Below are 21,213 nucleotides of genomic sequence, written 5' to 3'. Positions count from 1 at the left end.
AAAAATATTCATTCAATGGAAAAGTACTCATTTAAATAATTAATAGGCATGTAAGCATAATTACAATATAAAATGTTATTGTTACAAATGTTTTTTATTATGCATTTATCATATTATAGTGTATTCTGTATTATTGTTGCAATAAATACAATGTTTCTTTTATTTACGATATTTTTTTCTTAAATTTATTCGTGTCCTCCTTTTTGTTGTAAAAAAGTTGGTCACCTTACCAATGTGCCAATATCTATGCAAGTAATTAAACCATAGATCCTCTTTTATATGGAAATTTGTCTATAAGGATTTAAACTGGGTTTCATGGATTTCCTTAAGGGTCTCTGGGAATTGTGGTCATTTGTAAGTACTATTATTAGTTTTTTATTCTGCCCCTCTCCCATCTCTCTCTCTGTCTATGTAGATAGACCAACTCAAGTCAGTGAATATGTCTAATACTCCTGCTTCCTATTTTTCCTACAACAACAATCCTGTGAAGCAGGTTGGACTCAGAAAGACTGATCATTGTGTAATGAGATCCTGTTTTGACTCACAGTGCAATATATCAAGTCTTTGGAGAGAATTTGTGACATTTGCAGCTTGTTAAACTGAAGGTTTCTACTGTACTGTTTGGGGGGATAATAACTTATCTGAAAAGATAAAAAACTTCAAGAATCCATATGAAGAATAGATTCCATAGACTACGTGACATGCTCAGATTTCCAGAAGTACTCGGAAATTGCATTCAGTTTGGTACTAATTTCTGATCCAGAAAATCTCTCAAGAATTCCCTGTATTAAGCCTTTTTCTTACCTTCTTGGTTTACATTTGTTGATCTCTAGAGAAGACTGTAAGCCCTTGCTATTTAATGGGGACTTTGATTAATTTATTTAGCTATTTTCACTACCACAGAGGCAGGAAACCTGTAAGACAAGCGATGCTGAGTGTTATATTGATCTATTCATCAGAACATTTCAATCAGTTTTACAATTAATGGGTGCAAGGCCACAAAAACTTAATTTTAATGCAGAACATCTGCAGAAGTGTGATGTTGGCCAGGACTCTGAAACATCACTGGGAAGGTTACATTCCATTGACTGAAGAAACAAATACCATGACATAAATAAATAAAATTGATAAGTTATTCATTCTTATGAAACAGTTTTCTAGTTTCTCATCCTGCTGTGCCATGGAGAGCTAATGGTGGTGGATTGTGATGTAACATAAAAATATGCTGAACTAAAATAATTTTCCAAACAAATGTGTCACGGAGGTTGAGGCTGTTATTCTGTTCCAATGTCTCCAAAAGACAGGTTTGGGGAGGCCTACCTAGCATATTAGAAACTAAGAATTCAATAAACTGCATTTCATCACATAATTTATTAAGGGTAGCTTCTGTCTGCCAATATTAATTAATTGTTTAATTAGCTAATTATATTTGTAGACTCTATGTAGACTGTACCAGTCAACTGATCCTCTAGGAAATGTAGAACGATGAAACAAGAAAAGCAAGAAAGTAATATAACTTCCCTCACAAAACTCACAGCAACAGACAATAGTATTAGATAGTATCATGGGCTGCCCACAAGCTGTCAAACTCAAGCCAGGGCATAATAAAGGGACTTAACAATCATTTCAAGAAAAAATGAGGTCAACTGTACCTCTGCTGGAAGTAAATTCCAGAGTAGAGGGAGATGCACTAATAATCAATGCCACTGGGCTATAGTTCCTATCTCCCTCAAGGAGGGAAGGCTCTTTGCACCCTTTTCTACAGATGAGATTGATAGATTCACATTGGTAACATGGGTTCTGAGGTATCAAGGGATCCGTGAAGATATAGCTATGGAGTGTGGATATAGTTCTGAACAGTGGTGAGATTCAGCCAATTTGCACCAGTTCAGCAGAACCGGTAGCTAATTTTTTGTTGCCCAGGCCCAGAGCGGACTTCCAGAAGTGGCATCCATGCAGAGAACTGGTTGTTCACATATTTGAATCCCACTACTGGATCTGAAGGCCAATTCCCAGTGTCCCCAGTTAAAAAGGCACAATGCTGAAGGAACATTTGCCTCGCTGCCAGCAGAAGAGTTTCAGATTACCTAACTGTATGTACTGCTGAAATATCCGACTGCTTTATTTTGCTTGGCTTTATTGTTCCATATTGATACAACATTTATCTTCCATAAGGGTTAGCAGAGGCTAACCTAGAGTCCATAATCCTCATAAGAATCCTCTGCTTCCTTGCATTTCTAGTTAGATGGTACCAGAGTTTGATTTAAGATGGAGCAAATTATTATGGCCACTTGCCTTTTTTCTAAGAAGTCCAAAAAGAAAAATATTTGATTAAAATTGAGAAAGAGTTTATGGATTTAATTAGAAATCCCCCCTAATCTAAATATGAATGAATCAAAATTTTCCTCCTTAGATCTAGTGCAGAAATGGGAGCTACGTATACCTCTGGAATAAAATGAGACTGCTTTGTAAACAAAACCCCAGAAGTTTTCAGCCTACATTTTTTCCATGCCAATTTAAAGATTAGCCTGTAGGATTGCCAGATTTAGACTGCAAAAGGCGAAACAGGATGGCAGCTAAGAAGTACAGGTAGTCCTTGTTTAACAACAATAATTGGGATCAGAATTTCCACTGCAGTTGTAAAGTCTGTTGACACATGACTGCATTGCTCAGCAATAGCAATCCTGGCAGTCCCCACTGCCATTGTTAACTGAATCCCACCGGTTGTTAGATGAGAACCCAACCAGGTTCTACCTAGTCCTAAGCCTCAGAAAGATAAGGGACTGCCTTCTCTACCTCCTCTTGAAATCTTCCAATCTCTCTCCCCGCCATCTTTGCCCTTTTAGTTGCCCAATACAGCAGCACTCCTTGGTGGCAGTGTAAGTGCAAGCAGTGCCTGGCTGAAGCTGAGGCCTGGGAGCTTTGGAACTCTCAGTTGCCATAGCAGCCCCTGGGCCTTTACTTTAGCCCCAGCGCCACTGCCATTGTAGTGTACTGCCTCAAGCCCTGTTTACTATACACGGGTAGTCCTCAAGTTACGACCATAATTGAGCCCAAAATTTATGTTACTAAGTGAAATATTTGTCAAGTGAATTTTGCCCCATTTCATGACTTTTCTTGCCATAGTTGTTAAGTGAATCATTGCATTTGTTAAGTTAGTAACATGGTTGTTAAGTGAATCAGTATTCCCCATTGACTTTGCTCGACAGAAGGTCGCAAAAGCTGATCACACGACCTCAGGACACTGCAACTGTCATAAATATGAACCAGTTGCCAAGTATCTGAATTTTGATCATGTGACCATGGGGATGCTACAACGGCCGTAAGTGTGAAAAACAAGAAGGCTGCGTAAGATTTGGAGAAGTGTGTGCATGAATTGGAGAGGGGCAGGCACAGTCTTCTCATGAGCTTTCAGAAGGCCTCAGAAGCCTTGTGCAGCATCAGAATAAGGACATGCGTGATTTGGAGAATGGCATGCATGTTGCAGTTGCCATGCTTAGAGCCAGGCTGGGTGTGCCTTGTCAACAGTGGAAGGGAGAAGGTAAAAGACAGGACAAGGGGTGGCTGCAAGTTTGTATTGTGGTATGGGGCTTGAAGAAGCACCGTTCTACCAAGGAAACCAAGGGACATGTTCGCTGTCATCCTACAGGTTAGGACAGGAAATCATGGATTTAAATTATTGGAAGATGACTTCCAGTTGAATGAAAATAACCAAAATTCTTAACAGTAAGAACAATTTTGGAGTGGGCTCAATTATTTACAGACACAATGGCTCCAGTTGTTGGGTATATTCATGTAGAGGCTAGACATCCTTCTGTGATACATGTTGGAATTTGGTTTCCTGGAAGGATCAGAAGATGGACTTCACTTCCCTTCCACTTCTGGTATTCTATGGAATTTCACACATTTAAAATATTTAGACAAATATAAGAAAATGTAGAATACTTTATTTTAGTGTGACTAATGGCTTCATCATGAATCGGAGCTCTGCCTTCCCTCAGGGCATACAATTTTTAAGCACCTGCTAAGAAGATAGGAATGAAATTACTCCAACAGTTGTCACAGACTGACTAAAAATAGCATCTTTCATGCAATATTTTGATAATGTGAGAAGCCTGTTCTAGGGTCGTCTATCACTGAACAGTTTGCTATATATCATGGCAATAGGAAATATTGGGATATGGTTTTTAATGATGCTGAACCTGGTTTGCACTCTGGCATTGAGCCAAGCTCCGTGAGATGGAGTGAACTTCCATTGCTCACTCCCCAGCTCCTGCCCACCAAGTGGGTTCGAAAGGATGCAATATTGCAAGTAGATAAATAGGTACCACCAGTGGAAAAAACCTAGCTGTGTTTGTGTGTGTGGAGAACGGAAGCCGGCACTGGACCTGGTTGGATGCGAGGCGAGGCAACACAATGCAAGGTGAGGCAAGACCGGAAGAGAAACCCAGAAAAGCCAGCAACTCAAGCGCCTCTAGTCAGTTGGTGTAAGCTAATTTGACCCCCTGCAGTAACGAAGGATAGGCATGCAAGCACCTAATAGAATGAACTAACAAGTTAGGCTATCAGGACTGCATTATGTCTAGCATTTGTTGATTTCCCTGACATAGTATGCCATACATTAAATAAATAATAGTAAAACCAAAAATTGGGTAATATATGAAAAGGATATCATAATAAAGGACCAGTTGTTATTCTATATTTCATGCCTTTAAAAATACCACAATATAATGCATTTCTTTAAAAATCCATGCACATATCTACATCAGATCAGGGATCATACTGTAGCTGCCTACAGTGCAAATTATTTAGGTTAGTTGATGGCTTATTTATCTCTCACATCTAATTGTCAATGACCAACTGGAGAATCTGCAATTGCATAAGTATGCCCACGGTTAGTCAGTGTTGTAACAATATCCCAAAGCAACAATCACACAATCCTCAAACCAACTTTTCTTTTTGACATTTTTTCATCTGTACAATTTAAGGCATTAAATTAAATAAAACTCTAAATTTCTCCAAAGTGTTCCAGTATGTAATTTCACCAGGAAATTTGCCCCCACCCCTGAGAGGTTCCCAGATCATCAACATTCAGATTAAGATATTTCAAGCTAAGATAGAGTTTAGGTAAGAGGCATCCAAATGATTCAGCTTGTATAATGAATATGATAGCCCAGTGATCTGAGTGCTAGCTTCATAATATATGCTAAATTTGATTTTAATCCAGGAACAGTTTTGGTATATTCTTTGGAGAAAACAAACATATGATGTAATCTATATAAATTAGATAAATAAATAAAATATAATGCCATCATTCTATGCTTACACTATTTGTTCAATATTTTCCAGTAGAGAACATTTGACCTCTTTTTTCAGGTTCATTATAATCTTTTGATTTCCTGTCATCATTTCCGAGATATTTTCCTTATCTCTGGAAATAGAATGATGAGAATGACCACAGGTTGGCAAAAAATCAGTGAGGGGGGAATTACTTCCAGCTTCCTGCTGGATTCCCCACTGAATTTCCTTGTTGGAAGCTGGCAGTGAGGTTGGAAATCTTCCTCTCTTCTCTTTCCTCCTTCTGTCCCTTCCCTTCCCTTCCCTTCCCTTCCCTTCCCAGCAGGCAGATAAATGGCTCCTGCTGGATGGAGGAGAGAGTGAAAGGTTAAAGAGTGGCTGAGAAACTGTCATAGAATATTGAAAATGAGGATCGTGGCTGCAACAGCAGGGGTAGCACTGAAGCAGTCACAATTTTCCCATATTTCATTCCTTTGGAAATCACGGGGTTGGTTCAAAAATGGTTGCCCTATGATGCACCATTTAGCCCAATTAAAGGTTACTAAAATGAGAGTTTTAGTAATATAGAGAGAACAATTTTGTGGGAGCATCAAGGAGAATTAGTGTTCACTTACACCAAATGCTCAAAACATTCATTGACAACATCAAATGGATATCATCTCCCTCTTATTGTCTCCAAATAGGAAGAAAAAAAAACAATTCCCCATATTTTGTTGTACTTATTATTATGAAATAAGATGGCACTGCTGTAACCACCTTAGAATTTGTATCTGCTTCTGCTATTGTCTGTCCTCTGATATTGCCGATACAATTTATTATGATAGATGCCAGGAAGGCAGACAGAGCTGAGTTTGTGCAGATTGCTTTGGGGGATGGGGGTGGAGATTCTCTGCTGAAGAAAGATATTTATGCCAGTTAAGGACTTGCCTGACTGTTCTTTCCATTATGTCATGTCAGCTTCCTTTAGTCTGTATTCTCAAAATGAATTTGACTGTAATTCTAACCAGACCTAGCCGGCACTAGCATGCTAGATGAAAAACCTGTAAATTGTGATCTACCATATCTGTAGGGTTTTAGATCAGATTATGCTATCAGAGAAAAGTTAAATTTTGTTAAATATAGGTACAGAAATAATACAGATATCTACAATTTTGTACCATAAGTCTAAGTGTAAATCTGATTTTTTTTTTAAATTTTCCCTATGTTTCGAAAGGAGGTAATTTAGGATTTATAGTGATTCACATTCTTAATCCAACATTTTAATCTGTATCTGCCATAATGGTTCTTAGATGGCCTATAAAAAATCCTTTATTTTTCTGTTACTGATTGTAACACAGAGAGCAGTTCATAGTAATACCTAAGGTCTTAAAGGTGAAGATTGTCTTGAAGTAAAGTGTTAGAAAAAAATGAACTCCCTATGGATCCCTATGGAAATGAACATGTTCCCTTTGACCTTTTATTCTACTAGTGTCTGAAAACAGAATTTTAAATACACTTTCACATTCATATTTCCTGGTTTAGTGAGAATTTGATTAGTGTCAGTATAAGGTTCAATGACATGTTTATCTTTTTTTTCAGGCTAATCCAAAGGAAAGTGATATTGGGAGCTTTAAATATTAAGCAGTTTGGTCTAGTAGTTACAGCTACAGGCTACAGACCAGGAGACTGAACTGTATTCCCACTTTAGGCATGAAAGCCAGCTAAGTGACTTTGGGCCAATCAGTCTCTCTCAGCTCAACTCATCTCACAGGATTGTTGTTGAAGGAAAAAGGAGAAGGAAGGTGTTAAGTCCTTTGATCGTGGGTGAGTGATGAAGACTCATTGTGCAGTTAACAGCTCTTTATTCGTTTAACAGCAATACCCTAACAAAGCAATCAGCACGCAAACCTCTCTTTATCTGCCCAGAGACCCGGATACAATGGCAACAAGTAACAGAGCGTTTTTGCGTCCTGCGCATGCGCGCAAGGCTGGCATCGCTCAGTCTGGTCCTGGGCAGCTTTTGGAATGCCCAGGACCAATGGAATGTCCCAAGCCTGCTTTTGCAGGCTCAGGACACAACACCCCTCCCCCCTAGATGGAACATTTCTGCGCACATATATGTACGTCCTACATTGGGGAAGTGATATATAGTTCCATAAATCAAATGCACAGAATGTGGGATATTCGAGGTTATCCTCAGGCAAAACCTCCTCCACTTCGTTTTGGGAATACATGTATCCGAAATCAAGAAATAATACAAAATAACCATGCCCTTTTATTCAGGGCCCTTATGAGTAGTCCCCTTTGAACTTGACAGCAACTTTACAAATTCCCTAAGATATTTGGGTGGGCACTTGGCCTGCTGTGATCTCCTCAGACCAGGAGAGATTGCTTGGCCCACCTGCTTGCCTACCAGGCTAGGTGGGCCAAGGCGTTGCTGCCCTAACTTCCCAGGTGACCTTGGTGCTGTTGCCTGGCCTACCTGCTCGCCTACCAGGCTTGGCAGGCCAGGACTTTGCTATCCCAAATACCTGGTTGACTCGCCCATCTGCTGGCTGGCTGGACCCTCTAAGTCCAAGCCAGTATACCTTGGAGGGGTGGTAGTCCCTGGATCCACAATGGACCCTTCTTGGGAACACTGTCCCTCGAACCCAAGGCCAGCAGATGGAGAGTGCTGGGTAGCTGATGTGCCCCAGTACTCTGTGGGCCCCAAGCACGTGCTGGAAGTGCCAGAGTCAGGAGTCACCTCCCTGGCTACCCCCTTCCCTGTTGACCTCCTTCTGGGAGCAATTGCAGAATTGGGCTAGCGCCCCAGCTGTAATTCTTGTTCTCTTGTTGTTTGTGAATTATGTGGATACCCCTGGTCAGTCTCCCTGTCTGGAGCACTCTGTGACATGTGTGAATAATGTGGATACCTCCAGTGTGACTCCCTGTCTGGAATACTTATCAATGTGTGGGATGACCCTCTGTCTTGTGACTTCCTATTGGGAGCACTTGCAGGACCTTGGGATGACTTCCCAATAGCCTCAGCAGTGGCCAGAAGCTTTGGAACTCAGTATCTGGGCATTTGTCAGGCCATCCTGACAACACCCATGTCAGCACGCGTGTAAGCTTGTGATCAGTGGCAGTTTCTGCATTCACATCCCTAGCATTGAGGGGAGACTCCGGCAATTCCTGAATAGACAGAATATTAATGGCTGGAGCAGGATCAGGCTCCAATTGGTTCAAGGGCAATCTGCTCAGGCCATCAGCATGACCCATTTCTTTTCCTGGTTTGTGAACTAATGTATAGTCATATGCTGACAGGAAAATGGACCATCTCAGCATATGAGGAGAAATGATATGTGGGGTCTATTTGTTAGTGGTAAACAACCCCAGCAGAGGCTTATGGTCAGTATAGACCGTGAAATGGCGGCTGTATAAGATATCATGAAATTTCTTAATGCCAGCCACTATAGCCAATGCTTCTCTGTTGATTTGAGCATAATTACGCTCTGCAGAAGACAGAGTCCTTGAATAATAGGCCACAGGGACCTGTGTCCCATCAGCCTTCAGATGGCTAAGTACTACTCCCACCCCATAAGGAGATGCATCGCAGGTGATACAAACAGGCAGTTGCTCATTGAAATGTGCTAAAATAGCATTAGACGTGAGCAAGGCCTTAACCTCACTGAAACTCTTGTCATGGATTTAGTCCACTCCCAAGGAGCCTGCTTGTCCAGGAGCCTGTGTAAAGGCTCTGCCACAGCAGCCTTATGTGGGAGAAAGGCATGATAAAAATTTAACAGCCCCCAAAAGGCTTGTAGCTCACTCTTAGATTTAGGGCTTGGGGCCTGCTGAATAGCTTGCAATTTAGTTTCAGCAGGGTGAATGCCTTAAGCATCTATCCTGAATCCTAAGAAGTCAGTAGAAGTGACTCCTATCTTACATTTATCCTTCTTTAGTTTAAGGCCTGCTTTTCGAAAATGAAGCAAGACAGCCCTTAGTCTCTCTGCTAAGTTTTGAGATGACTCTCCAGCAATGAGGACATCATCAAAATAGGGACAGACTCCAGGAATACCCCGAAGTGTGCTCTCCATGACACTTTGGAATATGCCAGGGGCTACATTTACCCCAAATTGCAGTCTCTTGACCTTGAAGGCCCCTCTGTGAGTTACATAGTCTGGGCCTCAGCAGCTGCCTCATCAACAGGTAGCTGTTGATAGGCCTGTGCCAGGTCAAGCTTCGCAAAAATGTGCCCCCCTTTGAGGGAGGCCAGGATGTGACTTACTACAGGTACTGGATAAGCGTGCTGCTGCAGTGCCTTGTTTAGTGTACACTTATAGTCTGCACATATACATATGTCCCCATTAGCCTTTAGAGGCGTTACTATGGGGGTTTCCCATGGACTTGAGTCTACAGGTTCTAAAATGCCCTGCTGGAGCAATTTGTCCAGCTCAGCATCAATCTTGCCTTTGAGGGCAAAAGGTATCTTCCTAGGCTTAACCCTGATGGGCGTGATGGTTGGGTCTAACCGTAGCGAAACTGGAGGCCCCTTATAGGATCCAAGCTCTGAACTAAACACAAACTTGCAGACTTCTGCCAGCTCAACGTTTGCAAATGGACAGTTTCTTCTTTAGGGGTTTATGTGTGCCTGTCCTCAAAATACTCTTGCGCAATGCACAGAAACCCACCCTATGTTGGCTGGGGACCCTGGTACCTTTCAGATGCAATTCTTCACGAGGTTGGACCTTCTGGCAACCCAAACAGACGGATGCAACGTGGTCTTGCCTGCCACACGCTCTGCAAATGGCGGAGTGGAACCTGCAGTCAGCTTGCTTGTGGCGTCCTCCACACCCGAAATATTGAAGAGCTGCTGGGGCCTTGTCTGGATGTTCCTTCTGCCTCCTTTCAGCTGTCTGGTAAAGCCTATCCACCTCTTCTTCAGGATCTGCTTCTGAACCTTCTCGAGCATCCTCTTGGTGGACAGTGGCTGCCTCTAGAGGGCTCCTGGTGGGCTGCAAAGTCTTTACTGCCCCGCCTGCTGCTTCCTCAGCTGTCACCTCTCGTAGAGCATCTTGGAAAGAGACATCTTCTTTTGCAAAAAGCTTCTGCTGTAAGTCTCTGTTCCTTAAACCGCATATAAAGCAATCTTGCAGCCTCTCTTCCAGATCCTAGAACTCACACGGTCTGGCTGCTCGCCTTAAGGCCGCAATAAAATCCTTAGCAGATTCACCTGCCTTCTGGTCCCTTTGCTCAAACGTGTGCCTCCATGCAATAACAGACAACTTGGGCTGGAAATGTTCCTTCAGCAGTTTCTTCAAGTCAGTATACGTTACTGACTCCACAGGTGCAGGGGCCACCGGGTTCTCTGCAATTTCAAAAGCTTCCTGTCCACAGACACACAACAGGGTTGCAGCCTTCAAGCCATCTTCTCTAATCTGGTTTACCCTGAAGTAATTCTCCACTCTTGCAATGTAGGATTCCCATCTCTCTGGGTGTAAGACATCAAATTCAGATAAACGACCAATCTTTGCCATCCTGTAGTTTACAACCTCACCATTCGCTCCTCTGCAATTTTTATTGGGGAAAGGGTCTTTCAGCCGAGCTCACTCTCCAGCGATGCTATACTGGGAGGCTGGGACACTGATTCCAACGCCGTCTTCTCCTCTTCAGGACTTCTTGGTTAAGTCTTTAAAGCTTTTCTTTCTTCAGCTTGTAAATCATCCCACCTTCGTCGCCAGTGTTAAGTCCTTTGATCGTGGGCAAATGATGAAGACTCATTGTGCAGTTAACAGCTCTTTATTCATTTAACAGCAACACCCCAACAAAGCAATCGGCATGCAGGCCTCTCTTTATCTGCCCAGAGACCCGGACACAATGGCAACAAGTAGCGGAGAGTTTTCATGCCCTGCCCATGTGCGCAAGGCTGGCGCCACTCAGTCTGGTCCTGGGCAGCTTTTGGAATGCCCAGGACCAATGCAACATCCTGAGCCTGCTTTTGCAGGCTCCGGACACAACAGAAGGAATATTAGGTACGTTCGCTGCCCTGAGTTATTTATAAAAATAATAAAGGTGGGATTAAAATATCTAAATAAAAAGTAAATATAAAAAACTTCCTATAATGTGATTTGAAAAAGTTTTCTTGAAAAACAAGGATACATGTGGAATAAGATAAATTTAGTTTCAGAAAGAAATGTGAAATGCTAGTGCCCAGATTCATTTCAGTGCAGTTTATTCTTATTCTTCTTAGTAGAGGATGCAGAAAATAATATCCTGTATTAATTTCTCATAACCAGCTATTTTTGTTAAAGATATCACTCCATATACGAGCTAGCTCAACAGTTACAGATGTTAATCCATTGAAGACATCGCATGGAATTGTCATTAAAAAAATAACATGATGATGACAATGGATCTATACTGTATATTAAAGGCAGAAACTCAACAAGAAAATGACTTTTTAGTAGTCTCATGCTAACTAGGTGGTTTCTACTCTTTCCTACAAGGGAGTGAGTATTAGCAACAAATAAATGAATCATTTGAAGAAGTATTTGAAAGCATCTCATCTGCCTGTTTAGCCATCATTACCAGCTTTTCTCTAATATTAGTGTACTGGATTGTATATATTTCCTACAATACCGAAGACATTATGTTAATATCAAGGAATACACATAGCAGGATGATATTCCACTTATGTCCTGCTTAAGAGCCTCCAAGTTGCCGACAGCAAAAGCTCTGTACTCTTTCATGATCTTAGAATTTAAGACTACTGCAAAGAATTTTATTCATTTTATATAATGGATTCTAACAACTGAAGTGAGATTGTAAGCTGAGACTTTCTAGCTCTTAGTTAATAGGTTTACATTTAATCTCTGCGTCTCTCTTAAAAGTTCCTGTTTTCTGTAGAGTTTAGATTGCAATCAAGATATTATCTGCTTAATCACACACATTATTCAATTTATTATTTTAGACCTATTGTCATGCGTTTGAATTACAGAGACATGATTGGCCTTGCTTAAATGAATCAGAAGCCTAACTCCCGTATTTTCCAGCATATAAGATGACTGGGTGTATAAGACGACCCCCGACTTTTGAGAAGATTTTCATGGTTTAGAAAGTCGTCTTATAACCTGGAAAATACGGTACATGTGATTTTTCTTATAAAAGATTTGCAAAAATCCAAGTGTGGGAGGGGAAATCTTGCTGCTTCTGGAATTTAAGTATCATGCTTAAAATTTATCACTATGGCAGGAGTGACATCTATCAAATACTGTACTGATTTTAACATTTTTGTAATAAGTGCACATAGTGCCCCTTGGAACTTTTGGGCAGCAAGATAAAAACAATAACTTTAACCCATTTGCAATATTTATGATCACACTTTCCCCTCCCTCCAACATAGCATTCTAAAGTTGGAAAGTTTGGAAAACTGTGTAGTTTTGGGCACTTTTAGTTCCAAAAGCTTAGCCAAATTAGTTATTCTTTTTTTTTTTAATAAATTTATTTACATAGACTTACATGGGAACTCAAGGATAAAAGTGAAACTAAGTACCACAAAATCTGGGAACAATTTTATGATTGGATAGACAATAAGAGGGTAGCCAAGACAAATGTATAGTGTTAGAATAAAATATAGATTATAGACAAATGTATATTTAAAAGATAAATAGATATACAGAAATAAGGGAAAAAGTGTTAATATTATATTATAAATAGTGAGCAAAGCTCAAGAACCATATGTCTATATGAGTACTAATACTACTGTAAAATGTCGGAAGATGTATGGAACCAGTGACATCATATCTATGTCCAATGTGTTTTTAATTTTGTATTATTAACAAATTAGTTATTCTTTTTCCGCAATGCATATCTGAGTAATTATTACTCTATAGATACCATTATGAGCAATCTTCTGTTCCGAGATATTGCTTCCTAAAGGCAATAATAGACACATGTTAGCAATATGATCCACATGTTAGGTTGCTCATAGGCTTGGTATAATACAGCACAGACCATTTAAAAAAGGGGTCCCCACCCTTGGCTACTTTATGACTTGTGGACTTCAATTCCCAGAATTCCTCAGCCACAAGTCATAAAGTGGCCAAGGTTGGGGACCTCTGATTTAAAAGATCCATACAGAAGTATCACATGGCATGATGATATTTTTTGTTCTGTTCACTCAGCACCTGCATGTCCCTCAACATCTGATTCCTGCAGTTCTGAATTTGATTCTCATTCACTTTCAAATGGCTATGCAAGGCCCATGGCAAGGGCAGTTCCAAAATGTTGATGACCATCTGGTTTATTTATATCAGGGATCTTCAAACTTGGCCCTTTTATGACTTGTGGACTTCAATTCCCAGAATTCCTCAGCCAGGCCCGCTGGCTGAGGAATTCTGGGAATTGAAGTCCACAAGTCATAAAGGGCCAAGTTTGAAGACCCCTGATTTATATGAATAATATGGTAGGTGTGATCCATGAAACTGGTGACAATCTAATCAACTTAGAAGGTTCGTATTAATACTGAAGTTATGCTATCATCCCATAAACTGGTGATGTATCCATAGAGTGGGAACTCAAAAAGCAGGATGAACTGAGACATCTCTTCCAATTGAAGCTCATCTGATTTCTCCAGCATTAGTTTTTGTAAAGCTGCCATAAGCAGCTTAAAAAGCATGTTCTAATGCAGTAGTTGAAAGCATCTGATGGTGTTACATCCAGTTCAAAGTCAGCAAAAGCTTCCAAAATGCTTTCATTTAATTGCTTGAAAATATTACAACATGAAAGCTTGATTTTATCAACAAAACCACAGGTGGTACCACAGCCTCTAAAAGCATTAAAAACAGTTACTGCATTTATTCTTTCTCACCCTAAAGCCTCATAAATAGGTTGAACAGGAATTTTCTGTTGATTGCTGCCAAGTGTGCAGAGGTCTGTTGATTAGTTGAAGTGCTAGTACTTTATTAGAATACATATATCCAAGCAAGAAGACAACTCAGGAAATTTCTTTTTAATACCTACTTATGTGCTCTTTAAATGGATCAGTTCATATTAAGTGCCAGTATTGTAGTGAAGTTGCTATTGATTGCTGAATTTGTGAATAATTTTATGGCCCAAATACAATACTGTAATCATTCTACTATTGCTTAGAGATTGGATAACATTTTCAGTAAAATATTCCTGATCCTATCACTATTTGAGGCAACATACAATTGGCAGAGTCCCTTGATAAGCGTTTGATATGAGCAGTATTTTTCATTGACATTGGAAAGTTGTGCCTATTGAACATGTTTTATATTTTATCACAAATTAAGGAAAGAAATTATGAAGTTTTCACAAAAATTAGGAAACAGAGATTTACTGTGATGAGAGGGATGAGATGTGAAGAGGGGGGAGCTGAGCTTAGAGTCCTTGCATAGCAGAAAGCAGTACAGGCCTTACTTCCCCCAGAGTCCCTGACCCTATTTGACCATTGTCAAGAGAATGCAGTTATTCTGGCAAGATTTTTGTAAATAGGCATTGCAACAATAAAGAAGTAACTTTGATCAATTCATGGTTTGTTGTGCCTGACACTTACCAAGGCTTTGCAACAAAGTTGTTCCTTCAAACATTGCAATCCAAATGTGTCTATATTAGCTAGTCAACTTTTCTTTGCTAGTTTACTATAGGAATGCAATCATTAAAAGAGTGCAGGGAACTAGAACTATGCTGATGGTTTATAAGTGCTAATGGCATTTTAAAATTTAAACTGCACACAAGATCATAAGAAAAAGCACACTTTTACATCAGCAGAAAACTGATGAAAAAAGATGTGCACTAAGAAAAGTATGCATGGGCATTTATGTTAGGAAAAATACACAAGATTATTTGAATATTAATTTTGTGCATTTTGTTTTCATCAGATTTTGAAATCAATGTATAACAGGGCCAACGTGAACTTATATTTGGAAAAATAACAGCCTGAGTAATGGACACATAGGGAACACTTACTAGTGTTTCATACAGCTTGATGCAGTATTATTAAGAAATCTCAGCAACTTTGAAGACTTCTCATAGTTTAGCATGTTTGCTACATACAGTGAAAAGTAATTTCTAAAATATGTATTGATATAATATAGTTACATAAGCTCTTTATTAGCCCACATGGCAAATCTAAGTTATAGATTGAGTTCTGAGTGGTAGTACTGATGAGGTGGTTTTATCTAAAATATTTTAGAAATTCTGGTTCCTCCTCCTGTTGCATATTGTATTTTTTCTACCAGTTCTTTCACTCCAAATCTAGATAAAAGTTATCAAATATATAACGTGGTTATGGTTAATTTGCTATTATACAACGGAATATTCAAGTCCTACAGCTGCAAACACAGTACTTTTAGCAGGTGAAAATGCAGATGCCAAACAATAGAGAGAATTACATTTTAGGAAATAATGCTCCAATATTTGGCTATCAATATGGAATAGCATTAGATTTTAATAATTTAATAATTATCATCTTTGAACACCCATCCCTTGAAGCAAAGTTATAAATATCTTTGGAGAAAATTCCAAGTATGCTTATAACTTTATTTTTGCTTGCAATGTCAATGTATTGACTGCTCTGCTACCCATTGGATTTATGCCCTTTGCTTAAAATCAGCCCTGGTGTTTTGGAATCATATTTTCTAACAGCCTAAGGGGAAATGGAGGAATTCTGCATTAATTAATGCTGACATACCAAGGACAAAAAGTCCTGCTTACAAGAGGAATTTGGCTTGGGAGTAGACTGGACTGTTTAAGTGACACCAAGCAATTCAAATCTAACAGAAAAGATACAGTGGCCATACAAAAATAATTGTTACTATTTCTGCCTTTCAATAATAGAAACAAAATCATACATACAGAGACACAATACGCAAACAAAAGACTGCTGCTAAGTAACAAAGAAATGTGGGGAAGACAATTCATTTAGTAAGAAAAAACTTGAGTGGAAACAACAAACATAAAAAAACAATAAAATAACCCTTAGTGCAGAACAAACGGAGCTGAAATAATTCTTTTGGCTAATTTTGGAACAGAAGGCTCAAGGCAACATATATGAAATGCATATTTATTTGTTAAGCAAAAATTGTCATCATATATCACAGAGCATTTGCTTCCACAGGAAGTGGTAATAGCTAAATAATTTAGATTTTGAAGATTAGCAGAGAAGAGTCGCAGATGAGATCAGCAGCAGAGCAGCTGAGGTACAGACAGGAAGTCCCACACTTAATTCATTCACCTTCAAAGAAAGATTGAAAAAGTCCTATCTGAATCTCAGGAAAGCAGCTATTAAATCAGTGAAAATAATACTGGGTTAGATGGACCCATCACTTCATGCCAAAGAATAATTAAGTTCTTATTTCTATGGCGAATTTGTTCTGTTTATTTGCTACAATACCTAAATTGCAAGAATGCCCACAACATGTTCTTAACATCCCAAATGTGAACACCAGTCCCCCAAAATTAGGGATCCCTGCTATTGTAAGGAGCTCACTAGAATTGCAACATTGAAAGCATTAAGAGACATGGCAGTTCCATTGAAGTACAAGTAAAGCTTTCTAGAAATATTTCCAATCATATGGCTGACCTGAATTCTAACGTAATGCTTGGGATTCCGAGTGCCATAGCAAGGACATAAACGTAGATTGGTTCCCGTGTACACACTTACCAAACAGTTCATGATTTCCACACCATTTGGATTCACAGTTAATGCTTCATCATACAACTGCTTAGCCTCTTCCAAGCTGCTGTTCATCTCTGCGAGCCTCCCCCGCATGTACAGCACAGCATGAGATGTGGGAAAGAGACTGGCTGCCTCCTGGATACAAAAGCTTGCTTCTTTGAGATGCTGTTGTTCCATGAAGACTTCAGCTACAGAACCCAAAACAAAGCATGGATATATTCTCAGCTTTATTCTGGAGACCATAAAATATTCAATATATTAATAACTTAAAAATAATCGCCACAGGAAAAATAATTTGCTTACGACACATGGATTTCCAAAAGTGCTAGATATGTATGGAACAGAGAATCCAAGGGACCTTGGAGATCTTATAGTCCAGGCCCAAGTCCGGAGACCTTATACCATCTTGGTCAAATGGTTGTCCAGTCTATTTTTTAAAATCTCCAGTGACAGAGTACCCACTACTCCAGAAGGCAAGTTATTCAATTGATTGTTCTCACTGTCAGAATTTTTTCCCTTTATTTCTAGATTGAATTATTGGTTGCACAGTAGCCAGATGTTAAAGAATGGATTTGACATTTTTGTCCACTTACTGAATATTTCTCAAGGGAGTTTCCCAAAGATAGGATGATGATGATGATGATTGTTTTTTCTGACCATAAAATGAATTTTTCATTTGGTCTACTTAAATCAGGCCTGCAGAACATGTAGCCTGCCACCAGATTTGTCTGGCTTAGTCACTTTTTGAAAACTCATTGAATTTGCTGCTGCCAAATGTTGATACTGCCAGGAAGATCCACAGTCTCAGCCTAGTTTTCCACAGCCAACTCTCTCCAAATACATGCTCTCAAGCACTTCCAGGGCTCACTGACATCATTGCTGCTGCACCCCCAGCCACTAAACAGTTGGGTCATACCAGCTTTGTGGCTCACAATTATTTTTAAGATATTAATATGACCTGTTCCCCTCTATTTGTGCCCGCCTGACTTGAATCAACAAAAAGATAGATGACAGCTGGATTTTAAAGAAAAGTAGCTTTTAAAAAATCTTTCTCATTTCTCACTATTTGGTAGAATACAGTCCTTTCTTTGGTTTTTCTCTGCCCTTACAACAAATATGTGGATTCATTTAGAGCTTTCTCCTTTGTTATCACTCTGTGGAGAAGAAGACTGTAATTCTTTTGGTGAACATATGAAGCTATTTAATACCAGGAACATTGCCTGCTCTGAAACTAGGTTTCTAATGGGGGGAGGTGTTTTTTTTATCAGTTTAACAAAAAGCACCTCACCCTATCAATATTTCTAATGAAAGAGAAAATATACAAGATCCAGGCCTCTTACAGGATATATGTGGCCCATCCAAAGAACTGCTACACTCGCCAGATCCAAAAATACCTGTGTTCTCCTGGCAATTATTTTTGAAATCTTCCTTTGTTATTAGAGAAACGATAGCAGTATTTGCATACAAATAAAGCTGGCCATTGCTGATAAGAGAGAATCAGTGAATTTATTTTTTTATATTTATATCCTTTTTAGCTGAACCTAGGGTACTTTACATAGATTGGGAAGGGGAGGGGAGGAGAGGAAAAGTGAGTGATATAGTACAATATTGTGATGCAAACACTGTCCCTTACATAATTGTATGTGATGTCATGACACAAATGTGGAAAGGCACAGTTTGTGTTTAAATATCACAATGCACATTTCATGATTTTAGTGTCACTATGGTTATGAATGAACCCTATAACAACTGTAGGGATCTTCTTCATATTAACTCTAAAACAATCTTGTGAGGTAGGCTGAGAAAGAGTGTTTAACATAAAGTCATCAGCAACTTTCAACAACTGAGGCTAACCTTGATTCTGGTTCTCTCTTTGATCCTAAATGCAACATTTCAAATATTAAATTATGTAGATTCTCTAAATCTTTTCTCCATAGAAGGACAAATTCACAATAACCTGCAACACCAAAACCAGAGATAGCTAAAAAATGCCTTAAAGAAAGAAGGACTCATATTAGATAATATATTAAATAAATATGACAATATCCCAAGAAAAACAAATCAAATCTAGGGCTCCAAACATGAACTTGATGGATATTAATGAAGCCTGGACTCTCCATGGGCAACTCAGTGTTCCTAACTCTTTTGATTTTATCTCTGCGATACTTCAGGAGCCTTTTGTATTTATGAACCACTAGCAAGCAGACAGCAAGAGGGAAGTTTATTTGTGTGTCTCTAAGGTTTCCTAACGTTGCTTTTTCCTGACCTCAGCTCAAAGGAAATTACTTAGGAAATCTGTGGAATTCAAATATTTTGTTTCTGGGAAAGGTGAAGAAGAACATGGTGGTCTAGTTGAGTGTTCCTGCATTTTCTGGCAAATGGGAAATTGTTATGCAATGGTTTCCTTCATGTACTGTAGGCAATGTTTAGAAACCTGCTTGGGAAATTTCTATTTGACATTATTTATGGTGCTTCATAGGATTTATCTTATTGTCATGCTGTTTAACATTTACATAAAACTTTGAAATGGTATGTCACTATTGTAACTGATACTCTATCACCTCTATTATTTTTTTTACTATGCAACTGCTAGGAAACAATTGGTATCCTTGAATATTGCTTAAGTTAACAAGGGGAGAGTAAAATGAAAAAGCTGCAATTAAATCAAAACCTGGCAGAAATGTGTAGATAAGAAATGGGAATTGGGAATCAAAGTTCAACTTGTTTTGAAAGAAGTTGCATTGTCCCTGACCTATCAGGTCTGCAGTCCCAAAGTGCTCCTTGTTCCTTAACTGCCACTGCTTTTAGAGATAATGGCAAGAAGTACTTTCATACAATTAAGGCTAGTGAGCCAGCTGGTCAGTTTTGGTTGCAATGATCTATGCCTAAATATAATTACATCTCATCTTGACTATTGCATTATATTCTATGTGGCTATCTTTGAAAACTACTTGAAGATTGCACACAACATATTTGACAATTAGGCAAATGTTAAGCAATGCGAAGTGCAGAAACTACATGATGCCTGCACTGAAACAGCATACGTTGTATTGGCATTTAAAACTCCAAATGGCTATAGGCTTATCTGTTACGATTTTGTCCTGTTAAGAACTATGTGGTTATTAACATCTGCATCCTTATGAAGATTTCCCAATTACATAGATTTTTTTTTTCATATTGTTCCCAGGCTATGGAATATATTGTACTTTGGCCCCTACTCTCTCTCAGCATTTAGAAAATCTATGAAGTCAGAGTTCTTTCACTAGGATGGCAATTGTTAAATTATGTTAGCATTCCTTTTGTATTTCAATACTGAATTTGTGTTAAGTTAGTCGCCATGAGTTCTCATCTGAGCAAAAAATAGGATATTTATTAAGTAGATAAAGTATATCTTATAGATTTATAGATATACTATAAAAATATAGACAATCTCTAGACCAGGGATGTCAAACTCAATTTCATTGAGGGCCGCATCAGCATTGCGGTTGCCCTTGGGGGACCGGATGGGTGTGGCCAGGGTAGGTGCAGCCTACTGGGTGGGTGTGGGTGGAATGGGTGTGGCCTACTGGGTGGGCATGGCCAACTCTACATTGTTCACATCAAGGGTGCCTGTGGGGGTCTGGGCAGGAGTGGGACAGATCTGAGGGTCTCTGGCAGAAGGGGGTGGGACCGAGGCAAGCGCCAAGGCATGGTGCATTTCTTCATTCCTCACAAAGGGTGACATCTCCCCAGCATGCACTCAGGGGGCATGGCCGACGCAGCAGAGGCTGGTTCCTCGCTGTTTCCAGACAGTCTTGTGGAGCTAAGACTGAATGTGTTTCAGCATAGATGGCCACCACAAAATTGTACATTGGCTCCCGGCCGGCCTGGGCCAGGGCCAAGGCAGCGGGGACCATTCCCTTACTGTTTCCAGGATGGCTTCGCAGGCCACATGAAACCACTTCGCAGGCCGCATTCGGCCCCCGGGCATGTGTTTGACATGTCTGCTCTAGACCATTAGATAATTCTTTACATCAGAAGTGAACTCAAAGGCTTAAAATCTTCACTTCAGGAATCAGGGAAGGGGGGGGGATTTCAGGGGCTTTAAAGCAGAAATGAGTATCCTAACCATCTGTCAGACTTAAAGTATCCAGTTTGACCCACAACACCAATCTCAAACTCCTCTCAATTCAAAGAATTTTGGCTCCACCTACTTTGGGGACCACAAAACTGATGGTCACTTGCAGTTCTGAGTCCTCTTGTTTTATATTTCT

The 21,213-nt window shown here is 39.6% G+C and overlaps 1 protein-coding gene across 1 annotated transcript in view; it reads right to left on the bottom strand.

Moving 5' to 3' along the window:
* The window catches only part of LOC120299590 (tetratricopeptide repeat protein 7A-like), a gene marked incomplete at its 5' end in the record, with an annotated part of 113,592 nt that overhangs the window by 17,250 nt on the left and 75,129 nt on the right, over nt 1-21,213 (bottom strand). Inside the window, one exon of the mRNA XM_039324543.1 lies at nt 16,946-17,148. Coding sequence (XP_039180477.1) covers nt 16,946-17,148 — 203 coding nt within the window. The remainder of the gene's footprint in view (nt 1-16,945; nt 17,149-21,213) is intronic.

The sequence above is a fragment of the Crotalus tigris genome, unplaced genomic scaffold (assembly GCF_016545835.1).
Source record: "Crotalus tigris isolate CLP2741 ecotype Arizona unplaced genomic scaffold, ASM1654583v1 scf7180000024302.2721777, whole genome shotgun sequence".
NCBI classification, from domain to species: domain Eukaryota; kingdom Metazoa; phylum Chordata; class Lepidosauria; order Squamata; family Viperidae; genus Crotalus; species Crotalus tigris.
The sequence above is the reverse complement of the archived record's forward strand: the minus strand, read 5'-3'. Positions and strand labels throughout refer to the sequence as shown.